This window comes from Chenopodium quinoa, unplaced genomic scaffold (assembly GCF_001683475.1).
Source record: "Chenopodium quinoa cultivar QQ74 unplaced genomic scaffold, ASM168347v1, whole genome shotgun sequence".
Lineage (NCBI taxonomy): Eukaryota > Viridiplantae > Streptophyta > Magnoliopsida > Caryophyllales > Amaranthaceae > Chenopodium > Chenopodium quinoa.
Genome location: NW_018745286.1, coordinates 3,540,039 through 3,559,448, shown reverse-complemented (window position 1 = coordinate 3,559,448; position 19,410 = coordinate 3,540,039). Strand labels below are relative to the sequence as shown.

Here is a 19,410-nt window from a genome sequence, read left to right as displayed (position 1 = left end):
ATAAGGGCATGATTTTGGACAGTAAGAAAGTGCTCCGGGAAACGGTGAAACTGTATTCCATAGAACGGAATTAGTTCTACTCCACGGTGACATCGAATGAGAATGTCCTTCATCTTAAATGCAAGAGGAAGTGTGGTTGGTTGCTACGTGGTACAAAAACAAATCTGAACACACATGCCTTAAGATCGTATCTTACAAGGGCCCACATCGTGAAAACTGCGTGAATGAAGTTCCGCCCAGCGATCACTGACTCTTGGAAGTGGTGGTTGGTAGCGATGGAAGTGGTGGTTGGCAGTAGTTAAACTGGTGGTGGGAGTGGCCTCAGGTTGGCAAGAAGCCTGCAGGTTTCAGGAGCAGGTTGTTGCCTGTAATATCTTGCAGGTAAAACGCCAACCTGGTTGGCGTAGGTTGGCGTTTTATGTTGAAGGTAAAAACGCCAACCAGGTTGACGTTTTTATCCTAGGTAGAATTTTTTTAACCCATTTCAGTTAGGGGGTAAAACGCTACACTGAATGACGTTTTATCCTGAAAACTTAGTTTGGTAAATAGTTTTGCCACGCATGTACTAGAGTATTGTTTCTCAATTAAGCTTCCTTGGGTAATTTTTCCGTAATTTTCCTTTTTCTTCAGCAAAGGTTCTTAAGTGCTCTTATTTCTTCCTCGTTCCACTCTCCTCCATTTTTCAACCTCTGGACTCTTCGCTAACAATTCTCAGGTAATCTATTGTAAATTACTCATATTTGAATTTTATCCCTGATTTCTCGACATTATTATAAACCTTAATTTTTTGGCAACAAGTTCTGCATTTTATTTGATTATTCTTATGTTGCGTAATCTAAGACAAGCATTAGCATGTATAGTGTATAATTTCGTTGTCAATGGTTTATCAGTAGTTACTTAATGCTGGGGATTTTGATGGTAATCGAATTATTATTTTCTGGATTACCTGATTTGCAGAATTTGAATTTTTATTTCTATTTGTGTAAATTTGTATATTTTTTTTTTACGAATTGCAGGTATTTTTTTTTGCTTGCAATCGCAAAGAAATCACATTTTCTTCAATTTCAATGTAATTTTGTCATTGTATAGTGAATTTGTGATTCGTTCGGGAGATTTTTCGGATTACGTAAATAGGGAAGCAGATTTTGCTTAATTATGGTGGAGACGAGGCCTTTCAAGACAAAATTATGTGTACTTTATGAGAAGGGTCGTTGTGGACGTGATACATGTACATTTGCTCATGGTGATTCTGACCTTCGACGCTTTTCAGGTTCTTTTATGGATAAATTCATTGTGACTGATGCTGTATTCATTTTATTTGGGTTATTTGGTGATTTTTGTGCTATGTGGTGGTTGATTTTAATTTTGGTTTTTGTGTGTATTCGTGTGATTTCGCTACTGATTATGAAATTATTGGCTTAGCATTGTTTAGGGTTTGGTGTATTTATGATGGTTTCTGCTTGATTTACATGATTTTTTAACAGTGTGAATTCAGCAGGCAATTGCTTAGCCAGCAAAGGCAGCAATAGTACCTATATTTAAGAACTTTTGTTGTTGGTAACTAGTTTACTTAATATGAAGAATATGAATATGTCCATTTAGGTAAAAGCTGTTATATGACATAGACGCTCACTGATTTTGTTTAATTCTATGCTGAAGACTCGCAGGCTACTCGTATGCTTTGTAATGTGGGTGATATGCATAGATGGACATAGGGATCTCAATGGGATAGGTGGGGTGGATGTTATCTTTCCCATCTCCATCCCCGCCTAACATTCTCATCTCGATCCTCGTGGCAGGTCCAAATTCCATACCCATCCCCGCCCTTGCGGGTACAAATCTAAAACCATTCCTGCCCACCCCTACTTTGATATCCATACTCACTTAAATCCCCACCTTCCCCGCCCCATCACCCACCTAATCCCCTCCCCACATCCACCTAATCCCTACCTCAGACTTGCCTGCATAAAGCAACCTTACTACATACTATAATAAAACGATAGTACTATATACATATACTATAATAAATTAATAAAAATAGTCAATTAATATTAGACAATTGTTTACCTTTATTGCACTATTAGTCTATTAATATATTTATGACTGTATTTTACTTAATATATGGATGAGTATAGGGCGGATATGGCTCGTATGATTATGATTGATAAACTGGAAATATCAGTGAGTATCAGATAATCACAAGCATTCAAGATTCTTGCACTCTCCTAAAATACAAAATAAAATTGTAAGATTACTCTCATCAATATTCACCAGAATTCTCTCTAATATACTCAATATATAGAACATTTCCTCGAACAAATTGCCTAATTTATTCTTCAAGCTACTAACAAATTCATTTTATTTCTATTCCCTAAAGTACCCTCCCCTTGTGTTGATGCTTAGTTGTGGGTAGTGCATAAGGTGGAATTAGTGTAGGTAAATTTACATAGCCGTTGTTGAAAAGTTTCCATTAGGTTTCATAGCCTTGACCCTATAATTGTTATGAGGCCTTGATCCGAATAGGCTACTTACTATAAGAAATAAAGGTCAAGCCTTCAATATGCTAAGCACTTGATTTTATTGAATTATAATCCAAATAATTAGGAACTCGAGGACCTATATCAGCTTCAATATTTTGTTTTCCAACTTCAGTTTTTATGCAAGGATATGGTGGGGAAATGAAGGGAGTTGATTGCGGAACTTGGGTTTCTGTTTGTTGTGCACTCGCATCCATATCATTGTAATGGAAATTACTCTCAATAGCTTAATGCTGGTCCAACTTTTTTTGTGATATCATTTTTTTTTTTTTTTTTTTTTTTAAGTTCTGTGTAGTGAACTGTATTACGCGGAGACACGATTTTTGGGCTCTTGCTAGTGACTCCTCTTGTGGATCCTTTGTCAGATGCAACTTCCAACCCATATTAATTACCACATGTCTTTACTACAAGATACAACTTTGAGCATAGACATCAATAAATGCGTATTGAAAAAATTATATGAACTTGATATCTTAACAAATTACACTGTAATGAATCTAACAAGATCTAATATATTTGCGTAAAATAAAATAAAATTATGTATCCATGGTTTTTCTTATATATGATGATAATTTATGGCCAAAGTTTAAATTTTTGTCTTACTAAAAAGTTGGCACTTATCTTGGGATGGAGGGAGTATTATATTAGCGAATTGCTTGTATCACTCTTGGCTTCGAATGAATTGAATCTAATATTATGAATACTTTCCTTTTATAATCTGCTGCATCAGTATAGTTGACACAGGATATTCAGCATATCCAAAGGGCCCTGATTTAATCGAGTCTGGTTATGGAAGTAATCTTAAATTTGCTTTCTTAAGGTTTGCCATATTACAGTAGCAGGAACTGCTGTTGGTAAAATCAGTTGCTTCAGCTAATGGTTTTAGGTTCAATGAAATGAATTGGCATGTATAGATGATTCTAAAGAGATGAAAATGATGATATTGACTATTAAAGCTTATGAACTGGAAATTTGAGCAGCAATGCAAAGGAAGATAGAATTTGCATTATACTACGAAAATATGAAAGATAGTACAAGCTTTCTTGAGGCTTGTTCTCTCCCTAAGGTGTTTCCACTCTTTAACAATGTTCAGCCTCACCATCTATCTCTAATCATCACTTATTTATAGTTTAATTTTACTGCTAGCATTCTCCCCAAGACTCCAAGCTAATCCTAACCAATCTTATTATGCGTTACCTATAATGCCGCTCCCCTTAAGTCGGTTCATTACTCTCAACTATTTTTGGGTTTTACATTTCTAAGGCTGAATGTGTATTTGATTTCTGGATAGTTTTGGGTTTTACCCGTCCCTGGTCATGAATCTTAACTGAGTGATGTTTGACGGGCCAGTATATGTATTTTATCTTCAAACAGAAATTTTGCAGAATGCTTCTCTTATTAGTATGTCATTTATTGTCATGGAAGTTGATGGTAATTATTCCAGCGGCGTTGACTTTGTAGTGAGCTGGACTGAGCTCCTAAAGGTTATTTATTTATTTCTAAAAAGGAGCAAGACTTGTGAAGTTGCTTGATATCTTTATTGTTATTGTCTTCCTAAAGCTGGACTGAGCTCCGCTGATTATTAAGCTTCTTCTCCAGATATGGGCATCCATCTGTCCTTTATATTACATCCTTGATGCATTACATGTTTGCTTCATTTAAGGCTGTATGCACAAACTCAGGATTATTGTATGTATATATTTTATGCTGGTGATATATCTGTAACACTATTGGCAATGCAAGGACACAATATATCTGTTTATTATTGTGTTACTTATCATTGTGGGAGAGTAAGGTTAGCTTTGCAACAGTTCATAACACTCATATTCAAAAGGGAGATCAAATTGGCAAAATCTTCTGTTCTGCACTCTGAGAGTTCTACTTTTGCAATTCCAGATAGGCCAATCAACAGAGATAATGACTTAAGGAGTAAGCTTGACAGGAAGCGTTCTCCACTTCATAAGTCTTCCCCTAGAAGAGATGCAAACGGATCACGAGCGTATAAAAGTAAGTATGACTTTGTTCAGTATCTTCAATATTGATATATTTGGTTTACACATATATCAATTAATATTTTTTTAATGGTTTATCACGGTGCTTAATATTAATGGGAATGCCATCCTTTCTGTTTACTTATACGTTTATTTTTCCAATGTCAAATCTTTTGCAGGGTTTAGTCCATCACAACCGAGTAAAAGAAGGTAATTTTCAAGAATTCTTTGCCCCTTATCTGGTTTGGGTGCGGGGTGCCTATTACATGCCTAACACCTTTATTTAGGTAATGATTTTATTATGTTAATATGGTCTATACCCAATAGTATGCATTTGCTTTAGAATTGGGGAATATCTCTAAGTTTGAAAAGCTGGTGTATAAAAATCTTTTGAAGCTCACAAGTTATGAAAACTTCAAGGCACATTATCACTCCTTTTCTTGTCTGATATGCAAGCCCTGAGATATGGTTATCCTGAGAATATTTGAAGTCTCTTATATTGTGTTTATTTATTGCATATTGCCTCTGGGAGTATTATCGCTACAACAAAACACCACACAATGTGGATCTCACCATTTGTGGCTCTGTGATGGTCAATATATGTGCAACCTTTTGGTGGGTCAGAGAACTGATGCATACGCGTTTAGTTTGCTTTTATTTTTTTTCACCCTCTGTTTTGCCTCATAGTCTTGCTTGCATACACAAATGGGCTACTTTTTTTTTTGCCCCCTTCCCCCTCTTTATTTTCTGGTGCAGTACCTCTGATATGAGTCAGCAATCTTATTAGAATGGCAAGCGTTGACTTGCTTAGGTGATTGTTAAAGCAACATTATATCATTGTTTTAACATATGAAAATGTTCTTTGCTTCATCCATTCCTATAAACAAATTGAAATGGCTCATTTTCTCATTGTTCAATAATCATGCTACCAGATATAGGCTAACATGTTCAACAACTTAATAAGAATTGCAACTATCAAGGAGTTTTGTGGAGGAAGCAGCTGTGGTTGTTTAGTCATTTCTTGATTAAATGGATTAGCAATTTTAACTTTTTTTTTTCCCTAACAGCTTGACACTCAATATGCAGTCATGGATGACTTTGATTGATGAGATGAATGTTTAATGATTATATTAAATTGGCACAATTAATCCCTTCTTCTTATCCTACATTTTGTCCATCCCAAACTCTATAATGCCACACCTATTCCTCTCATATCCCCTCTACACTCAAGTGTTCCCATTTCCAATTCTTTTCATATCATCATAAGGTTATTTTCGTATTTTATGCAAACATATTTACAATTTTCCTTAATGACCTAGGAATCAAGATAAATTACATACAATAATGTATGTGAAATAGTTTTTATTGTTTAATCAACCCTGCTATCCATTGATGGGGAACATGAATTTTTTTCAAATCCTAAATTGCTATATTAATGAACCAAACTTCACAAATATTTTTCTACCCACTTTAGTCTGAGTGGGTGGGTGAAAACTTCTTTAGGTTTTTAGTGTAATGCAGCATAAATCCTCTAAGAAAAAAATGGCTCGGTAAGGCCTAGGATTGGTCTATTATGGGTTCCCTTTTTCTTTTCCTACATTTTTTCGTCCACCTCAAACTTACAAATAATTCGAATCAATCCTCCACAGTCAAGTACTCCTATTCCTAATTCTTTTCATATCTTTCAAAGGTTCTTTTTGTAAATTATGCAAACCTATATCTACATTTTTCCTCAATTTCTAATCCTAAATTGCTAATTTAATGAACCAAACTTCTCAAATTTTTTGCTACCCTCTTTAGTTTGAGTGGGTGAAGACTTCTTTAGGTTTTTGGTGTTATGCGGCGAAAATCCTCCGAGAAAAGAGAAAAAAAAAAGCCTCATTAAGGCCTAAAATCGGCCCATTTTGGGTTCAATCATGGCCAGCTAACCCCCCCCCCCCACATATAGCTAAAGTGTCGACTGACGTCTACTATTGGGTGTCATTGCAATTTTTTATTTTGAAGAGTAAGTTCAAATTTTTGGAAAGAAATTATAAGTTATAAGAGGAAATGAGGAATTAAAAATAAGAATAACAAATGAACTTATAGGCAAGGTATACTTAGGAGGATCAGCGAAGAGTACTTGCACAACATTAAGTCTTTACTTTTGTGCTTGTTAAACCTTTTAGAGTTATCCTTTTCTTTTATTTTTATTTTTACTTTTATTTTTTTTTGAAAAATTTGTTGTTACTCGATTTGGGTACCCATGTCCGACACGGGTACGTGTCCAAGTGTCCGACTCACGTGTTCAAGTGCCCAACTCAGCTATTTTGTAGAAAAAATATATGATTTTGAACTAAAATGAAGTGTCCAAGTGTCATACCCATGTCTGACACGGGTACTTGAGGTAAAATGAAGAGTCCGAGTAAATGGTAAACTAATCTATTGATCTATGCAATAAATCGCATGACCTTAGCGTTTTGTGAATGTTTCCTAAACTTTAACTCATATGACTACATTATCATGTTTCTTTTCTGGAAAGGGAGTATCGATTCTATAGAATGTTTTATTCTTGATCTGCAGCTTCTTCTTATTTAGTCTTAAATCTCATGAATGGAATAAATTGTAGTTTTTGAGCTGTGTAGATATTCAGAAGCAAAATCTAACGATTGTCATTCGACTCCAATCCAAGAATTGGAAACTATATTCATTAGTCTCATGTCACAGTTGACTTGGATTCTCCGTCATTTACCTTAAAATTACTAGCTGGGTTGTTGTTTGACATGGTACATGGAGAGTTGTCAGTTTCTGAGGTTCTGGGCCTATGCCATTCTGCTGCTGCTTTGTATAAGACTAGCTTATCTCTGCCCAAATTTTGCAGTTGTTCAACAACTAGCTGTAGTCCTAGTAAATTAGTAAGAGATTTTGTTGTGCATTGCAGGCTTACAGTCCTAATTACTAATTCTTTGTTTTTTTAATTAAACTGTTTGACAATCGCGTATTGTTCAAAGACCTTGTATTTTTTTCCTTATTTTATTGCATTTTGTCTTTCAGATTAATAAAATAGTGATGTCGATATCTCATATCAGTTTTCAAGTATTTACGTGATGGTCAATTAAGCTTATTTAATATTTTGATTTTATAATGATAGAAAATTAAGGACACATGAGCATGAGGATGGTCGAAATAAATATTCTGGGGGTTTCAAATGTCAAAATGGGTCAGCAGAAAGCGAGAAGGACAAACTTCATATTTTATCTAATTCCAGAAACGTGGTTGAGGATGAGGTATAAAGGGTTCTTTCTTGTTGCTCATGCATTTCATTTTCCAAAATGAGTATTGTACTCATATGGCATGGTCTCGTATGTCTTGCAGCTTACACAACTTGAGTATGAAGTTGATGTGCTATTTAACCAAAAAAGTCAGATGGAGGTTAGTTTTATCTCTATTTACCTAATTTGGTAAATATTTGCTGAAGTTTCCTTAACTCATTGCTGGGTTTGTTATATCTTTAGTCTGAATATTGCAATAGCGTGTGCTCTTGTGAGGATCGCATATGTTATTAATTTATGTAAAGGTTGTAAACAATAAGTTTAATCATTATTGAAAATCAAGGACTTGGGTATGGTGGTAGTGGCCTTGGGGTAAAGGGGAAGGTGGTAGTCTTAGTCATTTAGTTTGGGAGAGGATTGTTAAGAATTGCAATTTCAAGTCCCTGTGTGTTCCACAATATAATTCGCCCAATCCATTAGAAATCATGCAAGTGAATTGAAGCATGCGGTGGTCCAAAAATGAGCAAGCCAAATAACAAAGCTAATAGTAACCAAACAACAAACTACGAGGCTAGATTAAAAGTTAAATGGAGATGCAACTTCAAAACAAAAGAACAACATAGGACACAGCAGCCATGTAGTGAATAGATTAGTTTTTGTGAACTTGCAAGATAGGCAATGATTACTTGTAATGATAGGTGGTCGAAGTGTGACAAAGCCTAGCACCATTTCTAGGGAATATATAGCAACCAAGTGAACCATTTTTTTTTTTCTATCGAAATACGACTTATCTTATCCGTCCAATCCAATTAAATCAAACACGAAGTAGCACTCAAAAGTTGAAAATAAAATTCGGAAATTAACATGCTATCAACAGACACAAGCAATTATTTCACAAAATCACAATCAAAATAAAAAAATTAAAATTTATCTTACATTGATTAGAAAGAGGCATGTCCTCTATGTCATTCAAAATAGCATTGGCAGCATCAAATATACGCAACTCTTGAAATTAAGAGTTTTTAAATCCCGACACTTGTTAATGACATTCATTCTAAAACATGTAGATTCCAGGATTTCTACCTTTCCAAACAACATAGTATAATTGACTTATTGGAAGTAAACCCTAGAAATTAATTCTGGAAATGCTCACTAGTTTTAATGCATTCCAATTAATAAACTCAATAAATTCCATAAAACTTGCCCTTTTTAGAGTGTTATGTCCTTTTGAGGCGTATGATTGCACCATTTGTCTAGACATGATAAAAAATCTCTAAAAATAGGTTATAACGCATCAAATGACAACATTATCAAGATAGAACGAAATTCTACAAATAATATCAAATATTTTAATAATATCAATAAAAAAATCAAATATTTGTAAAAAGTGTCAATTAAAATTATAAAATTTGTGACCGTAGATTTCATTATTTGTATATTTCCATATATAATGGGGAAAAAATTGTGCATAAATCTTATAATTATATGCAAAAATATGAAATGAAAGTTATTTCACAGATTAATTACCTAAATTATCTGTAAAATTATTTTCAATTCATGTTTTTGCAACTTTTTAGAGATTTATGATCGATTTTTTTTTTTTTTTTTTTCATTTCATATGGAAATAATTGAAGAATGTAGTCACAAATTTTAATAATTTTACTTTATATTCTTGACATATTTGATTTTTGTAATTGATATTGTTGACATATTTGATTTTAGTTGTAGAATTTATTTGTATCTTGATAATGCTGTCATTTAACAAGTGTTAATCCTACTTTTATAGATTTTGTCATGTTTGGGTATATTGCTCTATGAGTATACACCTAAAAAGGGTAAGTTTTTTAGAATTTGTTGAGTTAATTGATTGTAATTCACTGAAACTATTGAGCATTTCTAGAATTAATTTCTAGGGTAGTCATACTATGTTGTTTGGAAGGGTACAAATCTTGAAACTACAAGTCCTATATTGAATGTCATAAACAAGTGTCTGGATTAAAAAATTCTTCATATAAAGGGTTTCATTCTTGGAAAGCTGCCACTGCTTTTAATGACATATAGGATGGGCCTCTTTTTAGTGTAAGATTCAATAATTTTTTCATTTTTTGATTTAAGTTTGTGATTCATGGTTTGTGATTTTGTGGGATAATTGCTCGTGTTTGTTGATAGCATGTTAATTTTCGGATTTTATTTTCAACTTTTGAGTGCTAATTCATGTTTGGTTTAATTGGATTAGGCAACTAATATAAGTCAAATTCCAATAGAATAAACACACGGTTCATTAAGTCGCTATTTACTCCCTAGAAATGGTGCTAGGCTTTGTGACTCACTTCGATGTAGCCATTGCTTATCTTGCAAGTTTACAAAACCAATCTATTCTGCTGCTACATGGCTGCCAGTTACTAAATCTACTTTGTATTTTCTCCTATGTTGTTTTTTCTGTTTTGAAATTATATCTCCATTCAGCTTTAGATCTAGCCTTGGAGTTTGTGTTGTTTGCTTACTACTGCTTTTGCCATTTGGCTTGCTGGTATTTGGACCATCACATGGTTCACTTCACTTGAATGCTTGGTTTCGAATGGTTGTAATTGTATTATAACAAGCTCTTGGCTTGAACTTGTAATTTAGCAGTCCGTGATATAAGTAAATCTCTATGTTATGTTAGAAAAAAAGGTCTCACTGGGTTTGTGTTCACTTCATATGGTACTAAGAACTGCAATTGCTATTTACTTTGTTCCTCAGAGAGGTGCCTGTAAAGAATCTTACTTGGAGAGGTGCCTAAATTTCGAGCATCTTTCTTTGAAAATAAGCTCTTAGAAATTCAATTGCCCTACTACATTGAGAAGCAGCAGGATACCCCCATCATCGTTAAAGGAAAAATCTGTTTCTGAGCTTTTGGGAGAGCTGGGTGAGAGAAGCAAACAGCTTCTCTTCTACGATTATAAATCTTGTTGGTCTACTACTACTGTTATTTAATTTTAGTGCCATGATTAATTCATGCAATCTGAATAGATGTTAAGCATTAATCCTTTGCTTGCAGATTGCATTCCAGGAGAGGGTACAAGAAGCAGATAATTTGTCTTCTAGGATTAGGGATCTCGAGGCTCAATTGTGTGATGAAAAGGAAAAATCTAAAAGGTAACTCTTTGATCTGAATATTTTTAATCCTAATTTAAATTCCTGTTCTGCTTCTGAATGGTTGATTTATAATAATGAGCATTACTCTTGTCTGTTTGGTGATGATTTTTTCAGAGTTAATTCAAAAATTAAGAAGCTCATTAGGGCACATGTTCATCACTCTCGGATGCAAGATGAACTGAAGAGGCAAGTTTATATTGCAATGTGCTTTTGTGTAATATTATGTGTATACATGTGGGTATTTGATACAGCATCACCAACCTACCAAAGAATAACCTAACTAGGTCTAACTAATTAGCAATAAGGTAAAGAATGGGTTGAATCTATGAGAAATGTTGAATCAACTGACAAACGCTATTGTTCTAATAAGCTTAGTTAAGCTGTGTGTTAAAAGGAGATTTTATACGAACTACTCAACTATTAATCTAAGCAAATTAAGATTAAAAATGGGAATTATAACTAGGTTTAAGGTAAGGGCTGCACCATTCAATATGATCGTGAAATTGCAATTAAACATGAGGGAAATAGGACTTTAGGGGATAGATTGGGGACAATCATCTAAATCACCCTAACTACTCTATCAAGCTAGTTGGAAGCCTTAATTATGAATTACAACTTATATTCATGGTCACAAAGCATGATTCCACGCAATGAAACTTAATCACGTTGATAATAACATTCCCTTTGACTAGAAAGTTCTCAATTTGTTTAATTAAATAACCATAAGGGAGCCTACTACTCAATTTCACCTTTCGATCCTTGGTTGGGGAGACTTAGAATCAAATTCAAATGGTGATTAATCATAAGAACTAATAATAAAAATACCTTAAGCTTAACTAATTAGCAACCCCATGAGCTAAATACCCACTTGCAATTAAGTGTTTGTGTTGAAGGTTTTACAGTTTTACCCATTAATATTTAATAGCTCACATTCAATGGAAATTGCCACAATCAACAAGTTTAAGCAAATCATGAGCAAATATAAGGATAGATATAATTTTTTAATAAATTGAAATAGTAAGGAACTAATAAAGACAACAAAGTGAACGAGCAACTAACAATTAGCTGAGAGGGAGAAAGAAAGATTGAGAAAAGAAATATTACTAGGAACTACTAACCTATAAAAACTAACTGCCCCTACACAATGAGCCAAAGGGGGCCATTACCTCTTCCAGAAGAAGGAAAGCCCGTTCAAGGACTATGTTAGCACTCTTTATATATAATAGAAGATTAAAGGCTAAGAAGGAAGGAAATGACGCCTATCTCCCCAAATTATTTAGGAGGCTTAGTCAAAATAATCGCAGGAGAACAAAGGTGCCTCCGCGCCATACATTTGGGTAGCATCTTCAGCAGAGAATAGGTGAGGCTGCTCCAAATGCGGAGAGGTTGCTCCTATAAAGATCTCCTAGACTAAAGGGGAGGGTGTGGAACTCTGCAGAATGTGGAAAAGGCCACACCTCGATTGAGTTGAGACCGCTCCTAACAGGTGGTGAGGCCATGCCTCTGGTGAACAGCAGCAATTCAGAATATTGAGAGCCCACGCCTGCTTATTTCAGCTACATGGTAGAATGTTTCAATGCCTGTTGGAGAGGCCACGCCAATGCTGTCTAGTTATTATTCCAAAATGAATATTTTTTTAGTCAAATAATGGACTAATCCACAGTGCCGTCTTGGACATTACTGGGGGCAGAGCGAAAGCTAAAAAGGGGCCTCTAAACAACGAAAACGTATTCATATATAATTGACAAACAAAATAATTTACCCCTTATATTATTGTTGGATTATTAATTCAAACTATTTGATTATTTTCGGCCATGGTATCAAAATTTCGTCATGCACCACAAGATTTAGATGAGAGAGAGAAGTGGGCAAGATAAAAATTATTGACATGGTTGTGGCCTTGTGCGCATAATTAGGAAGAATAATAGGAAAATCTATAGATAAATACTTCTCATATTTATTTTTTAAAAAATTTTAATTTATTTATTTTTATTTTATTCAAAGAGGTGCACGCGAGGTGCTCTCCCTTATAGCCAGTTTGCTAATCCACCATCTTTTTGATCATTAATAAGCTTGCAAATATGGAACAAATGCAAGGACAATTGAAACAACACCAACAAGGAAAATCCTACAAATCTATGAAGATACTAAAAAGGAAAAATCAGACTAAATAAATGCTAGAATAGGGCAAAAAAAAGTGATAAAGCTAATATAAAATACTACCTAAAACGGCAAAAACTAAGTACCCACTTTTAGTATCTGTACGTATATATCAAGATATTTTTAGTTTTATTTTTCCTCTCATTGCTGTTTGGAAAATAGCCTCAATGCTTGTTTGATGCAACGGTTTGTAGTTTTGTACACTTTGTTCTTCTAGATTTTGCTAGTGGTGATAGTTGTTGTGTGGTTGTTATTGTTGCTTGTTTTTTTTTTTTTTTTTTTTTTTTTTGGGTGTTACAAGGTCTTGCTATTTTTTAGGTTTATTGCTCTTATGGACGTCTTAACTTGTAGGTCTCAGATTCAACTTGAGCAGCTAGTTGGGGAGCTTGGTACAGATGCTATACCGATTGTTAGTGTTAGTGAAAATCTGGATGTTAACGTTATTAGTAATGAAGAATTTCTAGAATTAAAAGACTCTGCTTCTCCTGCAAAGAAGCAGGTACACGATAGCATGGAAGCCTCACAAGGGGGAAATTCAGGTAGTTTACATCCTTTCAGTAGTTGTCTGTGCTTCCTTTGAGATCAAATACTTAATAGATGATGTAAGAGAAATAGTAGATGGATGACATTGTGGGGGTTAAGATGTTATAAATTGTTTGCTAAAATATAGAAAAGTAGAAGTGGGTAGAACATAATAAGAAAAGAATAAAAAGTACATGGCTGTTTCCAAGTTGCGATATTCTTAAATGTTGAGTTTGAAATGTGGCTTGTATGAATTGTGTGTGAGTAGTTTTGGATTGACATCCTATTGGTTTTTTGGAAATTCTATGTGGTAGCTCTGTACCCTTGACAGATCTTTTACAGTATGCAATTTATTTTGTCCCTGTGTTACTTGAGTTTTTGAAATTTGGGACAATGTTGTAATATATCCTTCTGTGAGTGCTTTATCAAAGATCTTTCCATTAGCAAAGTTGACCGTATATTTTATAAACGAGAGAAATTTGGCAGTTGCAACATGAACCTTGCTCCTTCCATTGCTGTTCCATCTTCATGCTACCAGCCCCAGATATGGTCTCCGTGATCAGTGGACCTTTACCATGACTTGAGAGGAAGGGGAGGGGAGAGGGGTGGGGGGGGGGGGCAGCACCAGCCCCTAGTTACTGAATAATCCATTTAGCCAATGAACCTCCGCACCGTGCTATTGTTTGAAATCATTGACCCCCTTTCCTGTTGGCTGAATGAGTGCAAGGCGTATGTGGGGAAAGGGTGGAAGGGAGGGCAGGAGAAGCTAGGCATTGGTTACAAAGGGTCTTTGGTGGCTGACTGGCTCATTGAGCACTTGGATACCCTTTTTTCCCTTGCATGTAAGTCTTATACGAGTATGTTAACTAGAAATCTTTAATGGTGGTGGCAGCCAAAGGGGGGAAACTTAACAGGACCTTATTTGATAATGTTCTTATATACGAGTTTCTCTGTTTTTATTAGTTGACATGTTTCCTTTTATTTTTCACGTTTGTAAATGCATAATGTCAACCATTAATATCATAAATTATCGTTTAGTAAAATTGATAAAAAGTTAATATATATCTGGAGATAAATCTAACAAGATCCCACATGACTTTATTTTTCCTTGTGTGTACATTACAATATATCGTCAAAGGAGAATGTGTAAATAGTGCAAAAAATCAACACATGTCATAAAATTAAAAGAAAAACAAAGGAAGTAACGTACAAGTACGGTTGTTAGACTAGAGCAAACTTGAAAAATTAAACCAAACCAGTCTAGACATAAGAAATTCTCAATAGATTAATTTATTTTAAGTGAAGAGAACGTAGAAAGTTCTTGTTTGGGTTTCTAAGGAAAAAAATTTGCTGTTTAAGCCATCTCATGTACTTCCTCCGTGTTTTAATAAGTGTTAACACTTTGACCGGCACATAGTTTTAAGCAATTTAATTGACTTAGATAAATAAGAGGTAAGTGGGGTAGTTGGAGTATTAAAAAATTGTAAAAAAAGATAGTGGGGGTAATAGTTTATTGAAAAGTAATGAATGTGAGAGCAAATAAATAATAAAAAAAAGTAGTAGTGGGTTTGGGTGAGGACCATGAAAAGAGAAAGATATAATATTAAAATGTAGCTTTTTACCAAAAAAGAAAGTGTAACACTTATTAAAACACGGCTGTATTTGATAAGTGTAAAACTTATTAAAACACGCAGGGAGTATAGAATGGTTCATCAAAGGGTCCGTTGCCATATGGTGTAGTTGTCTTCAATTTTCATTTAGATGCAAGAGGATACGGGATGTAAAATTGCTTTAGTATATCAACATACAAATAAGTAAATATTAAAGGCAAGAGGTTTAGAGAGGAAAGAGCCCGAGGAAGAAATACCTAGATTATAGAGAGGAGAGGTGGACAGGTTGCTTGTTGAGAAGAAGTGCGCAATTGGATTAATTAGCTTTTTGGATTTTTTGTGTCTATTTATCTGACTTCCGCTTTTGGGAAGGTCGGACCCTATATAAGATCTTAGTCTGACCTACCTCTTATTCGAACTAATAGTTTTTGTCGGATTTGGACTCAAACTTCCCTCTAGTGGATTCAGATCAGATTTTTCTCCTTTGGATTAAGTTGGACTTGAGTTCAATTCAAATGTAATTGTCATTTCTAATATGAACCATGTCAACACTTGTTAAAATTTAGTCTACTTAAGTTAAAGGTACACTGGTAATGTAATTGGACACTTGTCTATTATGGTATAAAATAACCCACAATCTTAAATTGATGTTTAAACTTTAAAGTGATATTTCGTTATGTATTGGTTCAAAAGATTACCTATTAAATTGCTTTTTATTTTGAAACCGAGGGAGTACATTATGATCAAATAGGATTTGAAAATCGTATGTCATTTACTTGCTTACTTACAATTGTTTTTAACAAATAATAATACTTTGATTGTATCAAAATATGACCATTGCTTAATTTTCACTAATTAATATGCCCCTGTATTAATTTCTGATATATCTAAATTATTTTTCCTTATGGCTTCAACTTTTTTACAAGCAATACGTTGGCTACTGGGGGGTATGCACTATGGAAGCCACACAAAATTAAGCTTTATCATGCTAACATATTATCAAATGTGCTTATATATTACAAATACAGCAACTACGGCAAGAGGACATGGAGCCAGAGTTTTGGGTTCTCGGAGAAATCCACTTGTGTCCTTTGGTGGTCATCAAGAAGCTGAGGCAGGACTATCTGAAGAGAACCCCCAGCTGCAAAATATTGCTTCTAAGCACTTTGATCCTTATGATAAGGTAATCCTTTTTCCCTTTATTCCCCTGTTTTTTCATCCTTTTGGCTTATAAGAAACATTTTTCTTTCCCATGCTTTTGACTTTTGTGGAAAGAGATATTCTGTTTTTTCATAGAGACTTGTTCGGATCTACCTTTCTTTAATTTCATTAATTAATTTATTTTAGTACTATGGCATGTTCAAAACCTCCAAAGTAGTCTAATCAATGAGATTTTAGCTGTAGAAAAAAAATCCAGTTTTTTTCATTTTTGTTGACTGTAAGTGCTTCAAAAATCCTGTGTGTGTGACATTTTCCCTGCTACTATAGCCTTTTTGTGGAATGAGCAATAGAAGGTTGCACACAGCTTTTTTGCATGCGGACACTTAGGCTTTGTTCTCTTCACCTTATTCTTATAAATTTTTCTAATTCTTGTAAAAAATAGATCAGATTAGGCTAGGTTAGAAAAGATTCAGACTAGACAAGATCAAACCAAAGAGTTAATATTATAGATATAATGATTTAGGCCATAAATAAAAATCTGGCCAACCAAACCAAATCAGACAATAACAAAATTAAAAGTTCCAGATCAGAATACCTTAAATAAGGTGAAGAGAACAAATTCATATTGCCAAAATCAGAGCCCGGAGAATTGCATAATCGAGATAACTTCAACATAATGAAACTTTCATGTATTTTCTTAATGAGTTGATGTTAATGTAGGTTAAATAAGTTAAGGTCATACAATTTTGTTTTAGTGGTTATAATTGTTTTAGTTCAATTTCTATTTAAGTCTATTGTCAATCGGGGAAACTTTATCAGGATCGGGTTAATTCCATCAAGGTACTGTATCTTGAGTTGAGTTTGTCTGATAAAATTTGGGTATGGATCAATTGTGGTTGGATCGTTTTAAATCGTGCAAAGCAAAGTGCTTGGCTGCTTGTACTGTATATAATAGAATTAAGATTTTTTTGGTACTAGCACTTGTTTAGAGAAGTTTCACCCTTTTTATAACCATTAATTTTCTCCCTTACCTTTGATGATTAGCAGGTGAAAGAGTCAAATTTTATGGTTCCACCAACCAGCATGGCTGCTCATGCAGTTGATTTTATTGAGCTAATGGAAGCAGAAGAAAATCCTGAGATGCTAGGAACTCCGAAATGTGTTGAGAATAGCTTGCCATTTCTACTTCCTCCCCTTCCTACTGTATCACAAAATAATTATATTCAGGTTTGTTTAATGAGTTTTCTGAGTTTGAGTCTTGGACTTCTAATTGGAGCTTTTGTAATTGCATGCTTGGATTTCCTTATCTGATAAATAAATATAGCACTGGTTGTGTATAATTCTGTTTCTACCAATGTCAAATGTTTGGAGCTTCTTATACTGAAATTTATTGTAATGTTAACTTTTGTACTTATTTTGACGATTAATGACTGTGTGCTTGAATGCAGTATGAGGGTGATGACGAGAATGTTGATGTGGACGGACTTGAAGAACTTGAGGAAGTGTACATAGTGTAAATGCTAGGTGATGAGATTTATGTAGTTAGTAGGGTTTTTTTTTTTTTTTTTTTTTTTTTTTGGTAACCGCTAGTTTTGATATTGCGGAACCGTGATCGTTTTTTGAATAGGGCATTATCAAAATGATTTAGTGTTAGTTGTAATGTAGCCATTGCACTCAGTTTGCTTCATGAAGTATGTTAAGCTCGCAATTTGAGTCTGCTTCATGGTATGATAAGTTCATTTTTGACTACTATTACGAAAACACTATGCCTTGTAGTATAAAGATTGACATTCCCTAAGATGCCCTGCTAGTCCTAAGTAGTGTTGTTTTTTCATAAGATTAAATAAATATGATGTTGCTTGTAGGAGTGAACAACACAAGATACCGTCAAAATTCTGAAACAAAAATGGATAAGTGTTAGCTATTGCAACAGGCTGGATATGAAAATTAGAATAAAAAAACTATTTTCACATACCCTTTTAAAATGAGAAATGATTTTTGCACATCAAAATTGATTTTGGCACACCTCAATGTGAGAGTACAGTTTTCTCTGCTCTTCTCACATAGGGTGTGCCAAAATCAATTAAGAGTGTACCAAAATCAATTTTCCTTCAAAATGAATATAGTATATATAGTCTGAGATGTATATATAATCTGTAACATATACAGACTATATACCCACCACTTTCAACAACCCATATCAATTGTTATTCAATCCAACCTAATACAATTACCACCTACATAATAAAAATACAAATTATGAAAATATTTTTCCTATAGAAATGAGTATGGCCTTTTATCCAAAAGGCATTATCTTTTTCATGGAAGATAAGTTTTGAGTAAGGAATAACCTATTAATCACCTATTATTAGCTTTGTTCATTCAATTCCGTGTCATATGTATTATTGGTAAGAAGTGTGGTGAGCAAACTATTTTAAAGGTAACGTAATTTGTATATTATTTTTTAGGGTGCGTACAAGTTTTTAGGGGTGAAATAACTATTTAGGACTGAACAATTTATTTAAAGGTAAGGGTATTTAGTGGTAAGAAAGTTGTACGTTGGGCACAATAATTTTGATAGTGGAAAATAATGAAGAAAGAGAAGGTAAAAATACAAAATTGCTCATGTGATGTAACATAAAAAAGAAAAAGTGTGAAAAAGTATGGGCATGTTGGGTATTTGCAATGTGAACAAAGACATTTTTCATCCTAAAATGAAAATGGTGTAATATTTGTGAATCTTTTTTAAAAGGCAAGTAAATAATAACAGAGGAAGTATATGATTTTTAAGGGTGAGCTCATTCTTTAGGAGTGAACAAACTATTTTACTTTTTAGGAGTGAGCACATTATTTTGAGGTGAACAAATTTTTTATGGGTAAACAAACTATTTTTGGGTGAGCTATCTTATTTAGGGGTGAGGTAATTCTATATGATTTGTAAGAGTGAGCAAAATATTTGGGGGAGGGGGAAACAAAATTTTTAGGGGTGAATAATATTTTTAGGAGTGAGGTAATTGTATATGTTTTATTGGGGTAAGTA

At 34.0% G+C, this 19,410-nt stretch overlaps 1 protein-coding gene across 4 annotated transcripts; it reads left to right on the top strand.

The window, feature by feature from the left end:
- The first annotated feature begins 561 nt into the window (after positions 1 to 561).
- Positions 562 to 18,247, top strand: LOC110711940 (zinc finger CCCH domain-containing protein 13-like). 4 transcript variants are annotated; one of them, XM_021890379.1, is made up of 12 exons: positions 562 to 715; positions 1,017 to 1,243; positions 4,434 to 4,544; positions 4,708 to 4,738; positions 7,659 to 7,794; positions 7,883 to 7,939; positions 10,820 to 10,917; positions 11,032 to 11,103; positions 13,429 to 13,616; positions 16,238 to 16,392; positions 17,415 to 17,597; positions 17,819 to 18,247. In XM_021890379.1, the coding sequence occupies exons 2-12, from the start codon at positions 1,156 to 1,158 to the stop codon at positions 17,885 to 17,887; spliced, it is 1,188 nt and encodes a 395-aa protein (XP_021746071.1). In that variant the 5' UTR covers positions 562 to 715; positions 1,017 to 1,155; the 3' UTR covers positions 17,888 to 18,247. The 4 variants fall into 4 exon arrangements, with proteins under 4 accessions (XP_021746071.1, XP_021746069.1, XP_021746068.1 ...); XM_021890377.1 differs by having other exon boundaries at positions 563 to 715; positions 1,090 to 1,270; XM_021890376.1 differs by having other exon boundaries at positions 563 to 715; positions 1,017 to 1,270.
- Positions 18,248 to 19,410: the final 1,163 nt, after the last annotated feature.

What these genes read in the sequence shown, in the direction of transcription:
- LOC110711940 (XM_021890377.1), top strand. Translation starts at nt 1,156, where the DNA reads ATGGTGGAGACGAGGCCTTTCAAGACAAAATTATGTGTACTTTATGAG. An exon ending in ACCAAAAAAGTCAGATGGAG is followed by an intron (nt 7,940 to 10,819) that starts GTTAGTTTTATC and finishes CTTTGCTTGCAG; the next exon opens with ATTGCATTCCAGGAGAGGGT. An exon ending in ACTTTGATCCTTATGATAAG is followed by an intron (nt 16,393 to 17,414) that starts GTAATCCTTTTT and finishes TTTGATGATTAG; the next exon opens with CAGGTGAAAGAGTCAAATTT.